Source organism: Trachypithecus francoisi, unplaced genomic scaffold (assembly GCF_009764315.1).
Source record: "Trachypithecus francoisi isolate TF-2019V2 unplaced genomic scaffold, Tfra_2.0 Lachesis_group11, whole genome shotgun sequence".
Taxonomy (NCBI): Eukaryota; Metazoa; Chordata; class Mammalia; order Primates; family Cercopithecidae; genus Trachypithecus; species Trachypithecus francoisi.
Window position 1 is genome coordinate 94,407,370 of NW_022681456.1, and position 17,421 is coordinate 94,424,790.

A 17,421-nucleotide genomic window follows, 5' to 3' on the forward strand; every position below is an offset into this window, starting at 1 on the left:
GAAATACAAACAACCATCAGAGAATACTATAAATGCCTCTACGCAAATCAACTAGAAAATCTAGAAGAAATGGATAATTTCCTGGACACTTACACTCTTCAAGACTAAACCAGGAAGAAGTTGAATCCCTGAATAGACCAATAGCAGGCTCTGAAATCGAGGCAACAATAATAGCCTACCCACCTAAAAAAGTCCAGGACCAGATGGATTCACAGCTGAATTCTACCAGAGGTACAAGGAGGAGCTGGTACCATTCCTTCTGAAACTATTCCAATCAATAGAAAAAGAGGGAATCCTCCCTAACTCTTTTTATGAGGCCAACATCATCCTGATACCAAAGCCTGGCAGAGACACAACAAAAAAAGAGAATTTTAGACCAATATCCTGATGAACATCGATGCAAAAATCCTCAATAAAATACTGGCAAACCGGATTCAGGAGCACATCAAAAACCTCCACCATGATCAAGTGGGCTTCATCCCTGGGATGCAAGGCTGGTTCAACATTCACAAATCAATAAACGTAATCCAGCATATAAACAGAACCAAAGACAAAAACCACATGATTATCTCAATAGATGCAGAAAAAGCTTTTGACAAAATTCAACAGCCCTTTATGCTAAAACGCTCAATAAATTTGGTATTGATGGAACATACCTCAAAATAATAAGCTATTTATGACAAACCCACAGCTAATATCATACTGAATGGGCAAAAACTGGAAAATCCCCTTTGAAAACTGGCACAAGACAGGGATGCCCTCTCTCACCACTCCTATTCAACATAGTGTTGGAAGTTCTGGCTAGGGCAATCAGGCAAGAGAAAGAATTCAAGGGTATCCAGTTAGGAAAAGAAGAAGTCAAATTTTCCCTGTTTGCAGATGACATGATTGTATATTTAGAAAACCCCATCGTCTCAGCCCAAAATCTCCTTAAGCTGATAAGAAACTTCAGCAAAGTCTCAGGATACACAAAATAATGTGCAAAAATCACAAGCATTCTTATACACCAGTAACAGACAAGCAGAGAGCCAAATCAGGAATGAACTTCCATTCACAATTGCTTCAAGAGAATAAAATACCTAGGAATCCAGCTTACAAGGGATGTAAAGGACCTCTTCAAGGAGAACTACAAACCACTGCTCAGTGAAATCAAAGAGGACACAAACAAATGGAAGAACATACCATGCTCATGGATAGGAAGAATCAATATCGTGAAAATGGCCATACTGCCTAAGGTTATTTATAGATTCAATGCCATCCCCATCAAGCTGCCAATGACTTTCCTCACAGAATTGGAAAAAACTGCTTTAAAGTTCATATGGAACCAAAAAAGAGCCAGCATTGCCAAGACAATCCTAAGTCAAAAGGACAAAGCTGGTGGCGTTACGATACCTGACTTCAAACTATACTACAAGGCTACAGTAACCAAAACAGCATGGTACTGGTACCACAACAGAGATATAGACCAATGGAACAGAACAGAGTCCTCAGAAATAATACCACACATCTACAGCCATCTGATCTTTGACAAACCTGAGAGAAACAAGAAATGGGGAAAGGATTCCCTATTTAATAAATGGTGCTGGGAAAATTGGCTAGCCATAAGTAGAAAGCTGAAACTGGATCCTTTCCTTACCCCTTATACGAAGATTAATTCAAGATGGATTAGAGACTTAAATGTTAGATCGAATACCATAAAAACCTAGAAGAAAATCTGGGTAGTACCATTCAGGACATAGGCATGGGCAAGGACTTCATGTCTAAAACACCAAAAGCAACGACAGCAAAAGCCAAATTGACAAATGGGATCTCATTAAACTAAAGAGCTTTTGCACAGCAAAAGAAACTACCATCAGAGTGAACAGGCAGCCTACAGAATGGGAAAATTTTTGCAACCTACTCATCTGACAAGGGCTAATATCCAGAATCTACAAAGAATTCAAACAAATATACAAGAAAAAACAAACAACCCCATCAAAAAGTGGGGAAAGGATATGAACAGACATTTCTCAAAAGAAGACACATACAGCCAACAGACACATGAAAAAATGCTCATCATCACTCGCCATCAGAGAAATGCAAATCAAAACCACAATGAGATACCATCTCACACCAGTTAGAATGGCAATCATTAAGAAGTCTGGAAACAACAGGTGTGGAGAGGATGTGGAGAAATAGGAACACTTTTACACTGTTGGTGGGATTGTAAACTAGTTCAACCATTATGGAAAACAGTATGGCGATTCCTCAAGGATCTAGAACTAGATGCACCATATGACCCAGCCATCCCACTACTGGGTATATACCCAAAGGATTATAAATTATTCTACTACAAAGACACATGCACACGTATGTTTATTGCGGCACTATTCACAATAGCAAAGACTTGGAATCAACCCAAATGTCCATCTGTGACAGACTGGATTAAGAAAATGTGGCACATATACACCATGGAATACTATGCAGCCATAAAAAAGGATGAGTTTGCCTCCTTTGTAGGAACATGGATGCAGCTGGAAACCATCATTCTTAGCAAACTATCACAAGAAGAGAAAACCAAACACCGCATGTTCTCACTCATAGGTGGGAACTGAACAATGAGATCACTTGGACTCGGGAAGGGGAACATCACACACTGGGGCCTATCATGGGGAGGGGGGAGGAGGGAGGGATTGCATTGGGGAGTTATACATGATATAAATGATGAATTGATGGGTGCTGACGAGTTGATGGGTGCAGCACACCAACAAGGCACAAATATACATATGTAACAAACCTGCACGTTATGCACATGTACCCTAGAACTTAAAGTATAATAAAAAAAAAAATTATGGGAGGAGCTCTGAAGAGTTCCCTGCCAACCTGCAGACTCACCTGTCCTGGAACTGCCAGGGGCAAGGGTTGTGCCAGGAGCCACCCCAGTCGTAGATGAAACACCAAGGGGACTGGGATCACCATAGTGATTAATCTTTCTTTCCTACAGACCTGCCTCTAGAAAGAATCTAAACCTAACTTATATCTAACTAGCACTTTCCCTAGCTCTTCCCTGGTGATGAGCCCTGTGTATTTTCTTACTAACCATTTTATTACCAAAGCAACCAAAGTGACAATGTTCTTTACCTGTGAAAATCTTCCTAGTATTCTCGGTCAGGAGGACAATGTGGGTTTCTCCCATGCTCCCCTGTTCTCCTCCCTGTGTCTTGGCTGTCAGATGCAAGAGTGGTGCCTACTGTGGGGTGGTTGCTGAGAATGCCATGAGTGTGCTGAGAACTCCAGACGTTGTGAAAATATTTAGCTCTTCATTTGTGAAAAGGAAGCATTAACACAGTGCAGGTGTGTTTCCTGGGTTCTTGTAGCTCCTCTGTGTTTCTCAGCAAGTTTTATCACCCCCTCCTCTTCTAAAAGCTTCTAATGTTTGTAATTTCACAACAGAAGTTACTCAGAACAATCAGTATAATTGTTCTGTCTTCCAGGATTAGGAGTATGATTCTGTACTCTGTAATTAGTAGCTTTTCTGGAAAAATGTCTAAACTTATAAAGAATTTGTTGGCCAAAAATGTAGTATATTAGTAAAGTAAATACAAACTGCTCTCCAGAATCCTCCTCTCTCTAGTCTCGCTATGAGTGTCAAAATCAGTGATAACAAGAAAGACATGAATTGCTCCTTCTCCCCTATTGTGAATGAAGCTTCAGTGGTGCCAACGTGTTCTGCGGAAATTGTGGCCTCTGAGACATGATTTGGAATTGTAAATTTTGGGGAGTTGCAATAGTGGGAAGAGAGATTTTGTGTTATTCATCAGAACAACCTACAGAAAACATCATTTCATCTGCGCATCCATAGAGATGGTTTTCTTTCAACTTTACCTGTGTTGGAAATTCCTGTTTCAACAGACGTCTCAGAGCCTACGCTAGTGATACCTAAAACAACAAAAGCAAATTTAGCAAATTCATCATGGAAGCAACTAAAAGGGCATTTCTCAGGACTTAATGTTATAAATGGTGTAAATGCTAAATTAAGAGTGTCCTTCTCTCATTTCATCTCCTTGGCCCATTTATTCGCAGGCGACTTGCCAGTGAACACCCCTACATTCTAGTCTGCTGACAGAGGGATGGGGGCTCATTTCATGCCTGCCTGTTTCACTTCCTGTTATGTCTTCCTGGTGTACCAGGGATGACTACAGAGGGAGGAAAATGAAAGATAAAGTTCTTTATAAATATCTCTGTGATACTTCTGTGGTTGATTTCATGTCATCCCTAAAGCATACCCATGCATATACATACACATGCACAAAACTCATAAAGGAGTAAGAGCCAGCCTACATTTTCTTTATGGAATTTTACCTGTGTTGGAAACTTCTGAACTGGTACTGACTTCAGAAGAAATGATAGAGGTGCCTGTGGGGAAAAAAAAATTGTATGAACTTTAAAGCAATGACGGTCTCATTCCTGACTTCAGAGAATTAGTTCTGAAAACCAGGACTCAGGCACACTTGTCGGAGGGTCATGAAAATGGTAGTTCCAGAGGGATTCACAATTTGACTTAGCCTTGTGTAAAATGTGTCCTCAACCTTCGTATTCTTCTTTAAGATGCAATCCCAAACAATGAATCAACAGAACCCAAAGTCTTGGAATGAGAACACTCACCTCCTGACAGTCCTGTTCCAGGAGTCCCTGTAGCAGTTGTAGCCTCTGAGAAAGAAAAGGAAGGAATGAAGTAAGAACATTCTGGACAGTTGGGTCTCGTGGATCACATCTATAATTCCACACTTTGGGAGGCTGAGGTGGGCAGATCACTTGAGTCCAGGAGTTCGAGACCAGACTGGGCAACATAGTGAAACCCTGTCTCTACAAAAAAGAGCCTGTAGTCCCATCTACCTGGGAGGCTGAGGTGGCAGAATCACCAGAGCCTAAGAGGTCAAGGCTGAAGTGAGCCAAGATCATGCCCCTGTACTCCAGCCTGGGGAGCAGAGTGAGACCCTAGAAGAAAGAAAGAAAGAAAGAAAGAAAGAAAGAAAGAAAGAAAGAAAGAAAGAAGGAAGGAAGGAAGAAGGAAGGAAGGAAGAAGGAAGGAAGGAAGGAAGGAAAGAAAAGAAAGAAGAAAGAAGAAAGAAAGAAGAAAGAAAGAAAGAAAGAAAGAAAGAAAGAGAGAGAGAGAGAAAGGGAAGGAAGGGAAGGAAGGAAAGGAAGAAAGAAAGGAAGGAAGGAAAAGAAAAGAAAGAAAAGAAAGAAAGAGGAAAGAAAGAAAAAAGAAAGAAACAGAAAGAAAAGAAAAGGAAAGAAAAGAAAAGAGGAAAGGAATGGAAAGGAAAGGAAAGGAAAGGAAAGAAGAGAAAAGCATGCTGGGTCAACTGTATTACCTAAGTGGCTCCCTCCAGGATGTCCTGGTATGTAGTGACTTACCTGAGACATAAGTTCCAGGTTTGAGAGTTTTCCCAGAAATACTACCAAAAGTTCCTGAAATAAAGAAATGGTGGTCCACATGCCATGACTATGGTATTGCTTTTTCAAAAATGAGTATTTCTTACAATATATTAGAATGCTCTTTCTTTGAGCTTTCCAATGGCAAAAATTTACCTATGTTTCCAATGTAGCATCTCTTTCTTATAGCAAATTTCCTGACAACATTCTAGATGCTTTAGTGTCTTTGAGATTCAGTGCTTGGAAATGGAAGTTTTCTCAGTACACGTATATCCAGTGGCCAGGGACTTGACTTCTTAGGGCATGGAATGAGCTCCCTGAGGTAGAAGGAAGTCAGGCTCCTCAAGCTTGACATTTGTTACCTAGTAACTGTTTTGCATTTTTAAAAGGTTTAGTTTATGGAATAAAGTAGTGTGGCTACATTTCAGGGAACACTGCTTAATGAAAGATGATCAAAAATGCAGTAATGGCTTAGCAGGCTGAGCTGTAGCTATTCCACCTGCAGAGATTCTACTTCCTCCTAGGAACTTGTGGCCTCTGAAGATGAGGAAAAGAACGAAGACACAATTGGGAAGACATTAAGGATTTGGGATTATTATAGTGATAATTTTGCCTAGAAATAAAACCTGAGGAGATAGCTCCTTGAAAGAAGTTCCAATGGGAAAATTCCACTCAGCTTGTTCTCACCTGTGCTAGAACTTCTAGGGGCAAGAGTTGCGCCAGTGGTTACCCCAGTGGTACCTGAAACACAAAAAGTCCAGAGGTCACTGACTCATTCTGCCATGAGAACATCTGAATCTAGACACCATCTGTGTGTTCTTTGCTATAACAAGTAGCCTTTTCTGGGTACTTAAAAAATCTATAATTCTACGTGTTTTTCTGCTTAAACTATTCCATTTGTAAATCATAGGGAGTTGCAATGTTCTCTACTTGAGACATCCTTTCCTGGCCTTCCCTGACAAAGATGAAAGATGATCTTCTCTTGTGTTCACCTAGTTTGATCTCAGTATGCCTTAGCTCTCTGCTACAAAAGACAGTTTATACTGAGTACCTGAGACAACGAGAAACTGCTGAGCATTACTCCTTAATGGGGTCAAAGAAGGCTTTCTGGAAAAGACAGCATCTAGATCTTTACTATTGCTTAGGATTTGTCTATGTGAAGTCCAGGAAGGGAACATCAGGCAGAAGATATAGTGAGAGCCAAGGTTTAGGGAAACATAGCAATATGTGTTGTATAAACATAGAATGAGTGAAAAATAACTGGAAATTTAGCTCAAATTCAGTGAGAAAACAACTTCCTAGTTATCAGTTTGTAACATTTTATAAAGGAACTTCTAACAGTGCCAACAACTAATTCAAGTGAGGCTAAAAGTTGTTATGTAAAGGGGGCTAATGAGAACTTTGGAAAGTAGATGGGGTCTCCAAAGGCTCTAATATTACACTAAAACACTTAGAATTTACTTGAAGGGAAATGGGTAGCTGCTACCATGGATTGATGACAGAAATGACACGAACAGAGAAAACAGTCAATAGAGGACCACTGACTGCTGCTTCAGATAGAACACATCTGAGAATAGAGAAAACCAGAAGAGAGGAAACTTGGCTACAATAGTCTAGACTAAAGGAAAGGTAGAGGAGTAGAAAGAGCTCAGGTGTTGGAATCAAAAGAGTTGTGTGGTTTTAAACAGGTTAAAAATCTCTGAACCTCAGTTTCCCTACCGGCAAATTAGGGAAAATAATGCCTAAATTATCCAAATGAGATAGTGAATGAAAGCTAAACATATTTCGGCTGTATTGAGTGTTCGTTATATGCAAAGCTCCCCAAGTAAGACATTAATGATACATAAGACTTGGTCCCCTTTCAACAAAGGTAGAATCTAGTGGATCAGGGAGACAAGTATTGAAATCAATCACCTCATCAGATAAGGGTCATAAAGAGGTTGTAAATCAGTGAAAAATAAGATAAAAATGCCTGTTTTCATGGAACTTATGTTCCAATGTAAGTGCTAAAAGGATCAGAAGGAGAAATCATTTTTTTTTCAAAGTGAGATATTCTACAGAATCAGCTTCTAGGCCATCCGCGGTGGTTTATGCCTGTCATCCCTGCATTCTGGGAGGCCGAGTTGGGCAGATCACCTGAGGTCAGGAGTTTGAGGCCAGCCTGGCCAACATAGTGAAACCCCACCTCTACTAAAAAATGCAAAATATTAGCCGGGCATGGTAGCGCACACCTATAATCCCAGCTACTCAGGATGCTGAGGCAAGAGAATCGCTTGAACCCAGGAGTTGGAGGTTGCAGTGAGCCAAGATCGTGCCACTGCACTCCAATCTGGGCGACGGAGCAAGTCCCTGTCTCCAAAAAGCAAACAACAACAACAACAAAAAAAAAAAACCCCAAAACAACAACAAAAAGTCGGCTACTTTTGCTTATCTTTTAAAACTATTTTTAAGTTTAAAAAAGAGATACCAGGATACATTAAAAGCGAAATAGTTTTCTTGTAAATAGTAGGTGACAAATAACTCTTAATATGCTGAGAAATATAGTGCTACCTCTTTTTAATGGGGAGATGTTTTGGGAGTTATTTTGGTTTGTCTGAGTTTGTATACTTGTATAGAATCAGTGTAGAATTTAAGTATTATATAAAGGATTCAATACACCTTTATTATGATTTAAGAACACATGAGAATAGAAAAATCAAAAGCCCTATGCTACAAAAATCAAATTTGAAGTTCATGTTTTATTAATCAGATAATAAAGACTTCTGGTACCATGTGTTCTATTCCATTAATGTAACATTATTTTTTCAAATGCACATTTATAATCTCATATTTTCTCACCTACTACTTCAGGCTGTTTTAATGGCACTGAAATTTAAAAACAAATATATTTATAAATGTATATATTTGATTAATTTCCATTTACAAAGATTAATTTGTATGTTAGGTTATAATTTGAGAAGCATGTCACACACAATCCTTTAAATGTTTTTCAGTGCTCAAATGGAAAAAATAGAAATTATATTTCAAGCACATTGTACAGAAATAAATTTTCATGTCATTGAATTTCAGCTTACCTACAATGAGTTGTGATGGAATTCTAACTGACTTTACTAAAGGATAAATTAAATCCATATTTAAATTAAAGAATTTATTTGAATTTCATTTAAAAAATTTGCGTCAGTGGGTCAAATGCCATGATAATTAAATTTTGTTTAAAAAACAGATGTTATTCCCACAGAGGCTTATCTTAGAAATTTAAGTCAGATTAAGTGTTCTCTTGTGAGACATATTGTAAAGTGCTCTTTCAAGGAATCATGTATGATTGCTATGATTACAGATTATCAAACTGAAAAAAAAACACTGCCTTTTTTCCGAGCAAAATATTTATACACAAGTAATTGTTATTTGGTTACATTTAATTAAAGCTGTCTTGAAATTATAAAATGCCAAAAATGATAAAATACATACTGTGCCTCAATAGTTACACACCGTGTCCCAATGGCTACCTGTTTCTGGCCATGTGTTAACTTATAATTACGTTGCTCAATATATAATATGAACCATGCCAATTTGTTTACATTTGCATAACCATAGATTGAATAAAGAATTAATACAAACTTAGTTTGAATTAAATTATTGAATTATTTTCTAGCGATCAGTTGGTAAAATTAATTTACACAGGAGACTTTATAACAGTAGTTACAATAATGTGGCATAAATCTTCACCAGAAAAAAAAAAAAAAGGTAAGCATTCTATTCCTTAAACTATTAATGAGCAATGTAATCATTAGAGTCTGGGTTCTGTTAGAGACTTGCACATTGAGAAATGACATATATCTCAAATACTGTCATACTAAGTATATTACTAGTTGAGAACCTTAAACAATAATATACTGTAGCCTTGAAATAATAATTTTGTTCATTTACTCAGTGTTAGGAAAAAGAAATTGCCCTGTAAGTATTTGTGAATCATTGTAAAAAAAAAGGAAAGTTATAAAATTTGGACTTATAAAAGAATAATGTTATAGTTTTGTCAAATAAAATTCTCCAAATCTTATTTCAGAATAGGAAGTGCCATAGTTTATTACATGAAAAAACTTATTTTTCTTACCTGCTGCTCCAATTCTTTTAGTTAGAAATGGGAAACATTTAAGCTTTGTGATTTTAAAAGCAAGCTTTATTGATGATTTTGTTTGTTTGTTTGTTTGTTTGTTGTTTTGAGATGGAGTCTCGCTCTGTCGCCCAGGCTGGAGTGCAGTGACCTGATCTCGGGTCACTGCAACCTCCGCCTTCCGGGTTCAAGCGATTCTCCTGCCTCAGCCTCCTGAGTAGCTGGGACTACAGGCATGCGCCACCACACCCTGCTAATTTTTATATTTTTAGTAGAGACGGTGTTTCACCATGTTGACCAGGATGGTCTCCATCTCTTGACCTCGTGATCCACCCATCTCGGCTTCCCAAGGTGCTGGGATTACAGGCATGAGCCACCACACCCGGCCTATTGATGGGTTATTAAATATCACTGTATATTTTGCTTTAGCAAAGGAAGGCATCACATTGAAGAGCACAGTTTTGGAATCAATAAACAATCAAGAAAAATATTGATTTTACCATTTGGTGTGCTGTAGAAACATATCAACTTAGGTAATATCTTTGCCTAAGTTCCTTATGAGCAAAATGAGATAATCATGTTCATTCAAGTAATTTATGAGATAATATATTTAAAGACATTGTAATTAACTGTTATTATTATTAATGATATTGCTGTTTTAAAATAAGCAATGAACATGAAAAAAAATCAAAAACACATCTGACATCCCCCTGCTTACTTACCAGTAGTGGTACTTCCTGGTGCAATTGTTGACCCAGGGATGGCTCCCGTGGCAACTGAGATTAAAAAGCGTAAAGTCAGGAGCAGTGTTCTTATTTTATTGGAGCACTATCCAGATATTTATCAACATAACTACTTTGAGCCCAGTTGTGGTTCCAGTACCTGATGTGAAAGCTATGCTTTCACCTTCAGCTCCTGGGGAAGTTGCAGCAGGCACTCCAGTTGTAGCTGAATTTAAAACAAATGAAAAAGAATCTTAGTAGAATAATTCGAAATTTTCATATGGACTTCTCCCTAACATCTCAAATTCAACTTTCAAACATGAACCTATGATCTTCCCACCACAAACTGCTGCTCCTTCACATTCCCTATTTTAATAATTGATAGAACCACCATCCTAGCAACTAAATATTAACCTGAAAAATACCCTTAAAAAAATCCCCATCAAACCACTGCCAAATCCCCTTGATAGTTCTCCAAAAATAGGTTTTGAACTTTTCCCTTTTTTTCCATCCACTACCATAATTTATTTTAAACCATTGCCTCTTACCTTGATTGAGCAATAACTTCCTAACAAATTTCTCTGCTTTCGTTCTCGCCTTACATAATTCTTCACATTTGCAGTCTTACTGATCTTTTAAAAATGGGAATCCTGATCATGTCACTCTTCTGTCTCACACCTTTGGTTAACTTCCCTCAGCTCTTAGCAACAAGTCTACAATCCTTAACGTGTGTGACAAGGCTCTGTTCTATGTGATCAGGGTCCTTCTGACTTCTCTGGGCTTATTTTGTACATCCTCTGGCTTCCTAACAGGGCACTGGGAACCCTGGCCTCTTTCCACCTTAAACTTTCTAAGATCCTGTGATTTCCCCATGGAGCTCTTATTAGCATTTCCCTCCCTGTCTTATCCTCTTTGACTACTGCCTCTTCATTCTTTGGGACACCAGGTGGAAAGTCACTTTCCTGGCACCCTCACCTTATTCTTAGCACTTAACATTAATTGTAATACTATTGAGATACTTTTCTCTTACTGGCTAAATCCCCCACTAGACAGGATGTCCTGAGAGCAGTGACCCTGTCAGACTCATTCACTTCTGTGCCCACACACTTATCACAGTGCCTGACACACAGATGACAATAAAAATAATTAAACAACATTTAATTAAATAGTAAACGTGAGACACTGCTGTTATAATAGAAAATGTCCAAATACTTCTGGTATAGTAGACTTTTCATTAATCTGATTTTCTTTGGGAGGTTGACATTTGGCATATCTGAGACTCCATTGAGATATCCCCTCCAGGGAAGATATTTCCTTTCTGCTCTAGTTTATACCCACTGCCACACGAGGGAGGATGGTGTAGAAGGTAAGGAATAGGCTCTGAGGACAGACCTTCCTGGTGTACATTATCACTTGCAGCAGCTAACTAAACTTCTCCTTGACTTCCTCATTTGAAAATGTGAACAAAAATATCACTTATCTCAGTAGTTGCTGAGAAAATTAGTGACATGTTTACATATCTCATAACAGTTCCTGGCTGCCCAAAAAGTGCTCAAATATTTTCTTGCTTTAGGCTTCTTCATGTAAGCTTTGTTTCCTGATAGAATCAGCACTGTAAAGACAGATAATTTGTTTTCCTTCAATCCTAGTCCTAAAACACCTAACAAAATTTAAGGTCCTAAATACTGTTAGGTTGGTGCAAAAGTAATTATGGTTTTTGGCATTACTTTTGCACGAACTTAATAGATGATTTGGATCTGAATTTCTGATTTCGATCTGACTTTCTGATTTCCTTATTTACAATATACTCATTACCATAATTACATTGACCAGAAAATCTTATGTTCGGTTTGGGAGGCCAAGGTGGGCAGATCGTTTGAGGTCAGGAGTTCGAGATCAGTTTGGCCAACACGGTGAAACTCTGTCTCTACTAAAACTAAAATAAAATAAAAATTAAAAAATAGCCGGGCATAGTGGTGTGTGCCTGTAATCCCAGCTACTTGGGAGACTGAGGCATGAGAATTGCTTTAACCTGGGAGGTGGAGGTTGTAGTGAGCTGAGATCTTGTCACTGCACTCCAGCCTGGGCGAGAGTGAGACTCTGTCTTAAGAAAAAAAGAAAAAAAAAAAAGAAGAAAAAAAAAAGAAAACCTCACGTTGAGCTACAGTTGGGACCAAATTCTTCCAGTCCCACTTGCCTGATTTTCCAGGTGTGGTTAATCTGGTCCTGCTTTCATCTGCTCCAGGGCTGGTTACATATGGCTCTTCAGTTTTGCCTGGTTAAAGCACTACTTGATTATCAGCTTTACATGGTTCATCTTAGTAAATATAATGAACTTACCGCCCCTTATGTAAAATTCGAATTTAGACATTGATAAATCTAGGTCATCTCTGAATCATTTCTCCCCAATTTAGGTCCTTGGTTAAATCACAATTGATTCATCTTACAATCATAATTGGAGGTCTCAGCCAGGCTTATGTTGAACCACAACAGAGTACCCAGGTGAGCCATGCCTGCTGGGTTCCCAACTGTAGTGGCCCCAGAGTCTGGTGCTCCAGCTGTGCATCCCTTGCCAACACCTACAGTAGTCCCCATGAAAACATAAACCCAAAAAGTCTAATATTCTGGAAAGCCCCCTCATTGTTCACCAATTTGAGTTCTTAATAACATATTTAATTGTGATAAATTTACACAGATTCAAGTCTGGAAGACCAAAAATTACGTTGTTCACATTAAATGACCTATCTTTAGCTAACTAGACTTGCCTTCAGGGACTGTAACCTCACTTCCTGGCTCTCCTGTTCTTCCTGTTACAGTGGTTGCGCCAACTGATGGTCTAGTTGTCCCTGTCACTTGCCCTGATAGTCCATTTGTACCTGTTATTCCAGCTGATGGTCTAGTTGTCCTTGATTCTTCAACTGATGTTCTGGTTGTTCCTGTTTTTCCAGATGATGGTATACTTGTCCCAGATTTTGCAGATGATCCAGTTGTCCCTGTCACCCCAGCTAATGATCTGGTAGTCCCTGTCACCCCAGCTGATAGTCCAGTTGTCCCTGTCACTCCAGCTGATGGTCCAGTGGTCCCCGTCACTCCAGCGGATAGTCCAGTTGTCCCCGTCACTCCAGCTGATGGTCCAGTTGTCCCTGTCACTCCAGCTGATGGTCCAGTTGACCCTGTCACTTCAGCTGATAGTCCAGTTGTCCCTGTCATTCCAGCTGATAGTCCAGTTGTCCCTGTCACTCCAGCTGATGGTCCAGTTGACCCTGTCACTTCAGCTGATAGTCCATTGCACCTGTTCTTCCAGCTGATGGTCTAGTTGTCCTTGATTCTTCAACTGATATTCTGGTTGTTCCTGTTTTTCCAGATGATGGTATACTTGTCCCAGATTTTGCAGATGATCCAGTTGTCCCCATCACTCCAGCTGATGGTCCAGTTGTCCCTGTCACCCCAGCTGATAATCCAGTTGTTCCCATCACTCCAGCTGATGGTCCAGTGGTCCCCGTCACTCCAGCTGATGGTCCAGTTGTCCCCGTCACTCCAGCTGATGGTCCAGTTGTCCCTGTCACTCCAGCTGATGGTCCAGTTGACCCTGTCACTTCAGCTGATAGTCCATTTGCACCTGTTCTTCAGCTGATGGTCTAGTTGTCCTTGATTCTTCAACTGATGTTCTGGTTGTTCCTGTTTTTCCAGATGATGGTATACTTGTCCCAGATTTTGCAGATGATCCAGTTGTCCCTGTCACCCCAGCTAATGATCTGGTAGTCCCTGTCACCCCAGCTGATAGTCCAGTTGTCCCCGTCACTCCAGCCGATGGTCCAGTGGTCCCCGTCACTCCAGCTGATGGTCCAGTTGTCCCCGTCACTCCAGCTGATGGTCCAGTTGTCCCTGTCACTCCAGCTGATGGTCCAGTTGTCCCTGTCACTCCAGCTGATGGTCCAGTTGACCCTGTCACTTCAGCTGATGGTCCAGTTGTCCCTGTCACTCCAGCTGATGGTCCAGTTGTCCCTGTCACTCCAGCTGATGGTCCAGTTGTCCCTGTCACTTCAGCTGATAGTCCAGTTGTACCTGTTATTCCAGCTGATGGTCTAGTTGTCCTTGATTCTTCAACTGATGTTCTGGTTGTTCCTGTTTTTCCAGATGATGGTATACTTGTCCCAGATTTTGCAGATGATCCAGTTGTCCCTGTCACCCCAGCTAATGATCTGGTAGTCCCTATCACCCCAACTGATAGTCCAGTTGTCCCCGTCACTCCAACAGATTGTCCAGTTGTCCCTGTCACTTCAGCTGACTGTCCAGTTGTCCCTGTCACCCCAGCTGATAGTCCAGTTGACCCCATTACACCAGCTGATGGTCCAGTTGTCCCTGTCACTCCAGCTGGTAGTCTTGTTGTCCCTGCCACTACAGCTGATGATCCATTTGTCCTTGTCACCCCAGATGATAGTCCAATTGTCTCTGTCACCCCAACAGATAGTCCAGTTGTCCCTGTCATCCCAGCTGATAGTCCAGTTATCCCTGTCACTTCATCTGATAGTCCAGTTGTCCCTGTCACTCCAGCTGATGGTCCAGTTATCTCTGTCACCCCAGATGATAGTCCAGTTATCCCTGTCACCCCAGCTGATAGTCCACTTGTCCCTGTCACTCTAGCTGATAATCCAGTTATCCCTGTCACTCCAGCTGATGATCTAGCTGTCCCTGTCACTTCAACAGATTGTCCAGTTGTCCCTGTCACTTCAGCTGACTGTCCAGTTGTCCCTGTCCCTCCAGCTGATAGTCTTGTTGTCTCTGCCACTCCAGTTGATGATCCAATTGTCCCTGTCACCCCCGTTGATAGATCAATCGTCTCTCTCACCCCAGCAGATAGTCCAGTTGTCCCTGTCACCCCAGCTGATAGTCCAGTTATCCCTGTCGCTTCAGCTGATAGTCCAGTTGTCCCTGTTACTCCAGCTGATACTGTAGTTGTCCCTGTCACTCCAGCTGATGGTCCAGTTATTCCTGTCATCCCAGTTGATAGTCCAGTTATCTCTGTCACCTCAGCTGATAGTCCAGTTATCCCTGTCACCACAGCTGATAGCCGAGTTGTCCCTGTCACTCCAGCTGGTGATCCAATTGTCCCTGTCACTCCAGCTGATGATCCAATTGTCCCTGTCACTCCAGCTGATGATCTAGTTGCCCCTGTCACTCCAACAGATTGTCCAGTTGTCCCTGTCACTTCAGCTGACTGTCCAGTTGTCCCTGTAATCCCAGCTGGTAGTCCAGTTATCCCTGTCACCCCAGCTGATAGTCCACTTGTCCCTGTCACTCCAATTGATGATCTAGTTTTCCCTGTCACTCCAACAGATTGTCCAGTTGTCCCTGTCACTTCAGCTGACTGTTCTGTTGTCCCTGTCACCCCAGCTGGTAGTCCACTTGTCCCTGTCACTCCAGTTGATGATCTAGTTGTCCTTATCACTCCAACAGATTGTCCAGTTGTCCCTGACACTTCAGCTGATTGTTCAGTTGTCCCTGTCACCCCAGCTGATAGTCCAGTTATCCCTGTCACCCCAGCAGATAGTCCAGTTGTCCCTGTTACTCCAGCTGATACTATAGTTATCCCTGTCACTCCAGCTGATGGTTCAGTTATCCCTGTCACCCCAGCTGAGAGTCCAGCTATCCCTGTCACCCCAGCTGATAGTCCAGTTGTCCCTGTCACCTCAGTTGATAGTCCAGTTATCCCTGTCACCACAGCTGATAGCCGAGTTGTCCCTGTCACTCCAGCTGGTGATCCAATTGTCCCTGTCACTCCAGCTGATACTACAGGTAGCCCTGTTGCTTCAGCTGATGGGCCAGTTGTCCCTGCCACTGCAGCTGATAGTTCACTTGTCCCTGTCACTCCAGCTGATGGCCCAGTTGTCCCTGTCACTCCAGCTGATGATCCAGTTGTCCCTGTCACTTCAACTGATGGTCCAGTTGTCCCCATCACTCCAGCTGATAGCCCAGTTTTCCCTGTCACTTCTGCTGATGGTCCAGTTATTCCTGTCACTCCTGCTGATGATCCAGTTTTCCCTGTCACCTCAGTTGATAGTCCAGTTGTCCGTATCACTTCTGCTGATAGTTCAGTTATCCCTGTCACTCCAGCCGATGGTCCAGTTGTCCTTGTCACTTCTGCTGATGGGCCAGTTGCCCCTGTCTCTTCAGCTGATGGTCCAGTTGTCCCTGTCACTCCAGCTGATAGTCCAGTTATCCCTGTCACCCCAGCTGATAGTTCAGTTGTCCCTGTCACCTCAGTTGATGGTCTGGTTGTCCCTGTTGCTTCAGCTGATAGTCCAGTTGTCCCTGTCACTCCAACTGGTGATCCAATTGTCCCTGTCACTGCAGCTGATTGTTCAGTTGTCCTTGTCACTTCAGCTGACTGTCTGGTTGTCCCCACCACCCCAGCTGATGGTCCAGTTTTCCCTGTCACTACAGCTGATAGTCCACTTGTCCCTGTCACTCTAGCTGATAGTCCAATTATCCCTGTCACTCCAGTTGATGATCTAGTTGTCTCTGTCACTCCAACAGATTGTCCAGTTATCCCTGTCACTTCAGCTGACTGTCCAGTTGTCCCTGTCACCTCAGCTGATAGTCTAGTTGACCCTGTCACACCAACTGACTGTCTAGTTGTCCCTGTCACCCCAGTTGATAATCCAGTTGTCCCTATCACCTCAGCTGATAGTCCAGTTATCCCTGTCACCACAGCTGGTAGTCCACTTGTCCTGTCACTCCAGCTGATAGTTCAGTTTTCCCTGTCACTCCAGCTGATGATCTAGCTGTCCCTGTCATGCCAACCAATTGTCCAGTTGTCCCTGTCACTTCAACTGAGTGTCCAGTTGTCCCTGTCACCCCAGCTGATAGTCTAGTTGACCCTGTCACAGCAGCTGACTGTCCAGTTGTCCCTGTCATTCCAGCTGACAGTCTTGTTGTCCCTGTCACTCCAGCTGATGATACAATTGTGCCTGTCACCCCAGTTGATAGTCCAATTTTCTCTGTCAGCCCAGCAGATAGTCCAGTTGTCCCTGTCACCTCAGTTGATAGTCCAGTTATCCCTGTCACCACAGTTGATAGCCGAGTTGTCCCTGTCACTCCACCTGGTGATCCAATTGTCCCTGTCACCCCAGCTGATACTACAGGTAGCCCTGTCGCTTCAGCTGATGG

The 17,421-nt window shown here is 41.6% G+C and overlaps 1 protein-coding gene across 1 annotated transcript in view; it reads right to left on the reverse strand.

Moving 5' to 3' along the window:
- Positions 1 to 17,421, reverse strand: part of MUC19 (mucin 19, oligomeric) — a 211,467-nt gene that overhangs the window by 86,889 nt on the left and 107,157 nt on the right. The window contains 13 exon segments of the mRNA XM_033223489.1: positions 2,875 to 2,928; positions 3,865 to 3,918; positions 4,342 to 4,395; positions 4,645 to 4,689; positions 5,401 to 5,454; positions 6,106 to 6,159; positions 10,252 to 10,305; positions 10,412 to 10,477; positions 13,128 to 13,520; positions 13,628 to 13,876; positions 13,879 to 15,656; positions 15,729 to 16,971; positions 16,974 to 17,420. Coding sequence (XP_033079380.1) covers positions 2,875 to 2,928; positions 3,865 to 3,918; positions 4,342 to 4,395; positions 4,645 to 4,689; positions 5,401 to 5,454; positions 6,106 to 6,159; positions 10,252 to 10,305; positions 10,412 to 10,477; positions 13,128 to 13,520; positions 13,628 to 13,876; positions 13,879 to 15,656; positions 15,729 to 16,971; positions 16,974 to 17,420 — 4,545 coding nt within the window.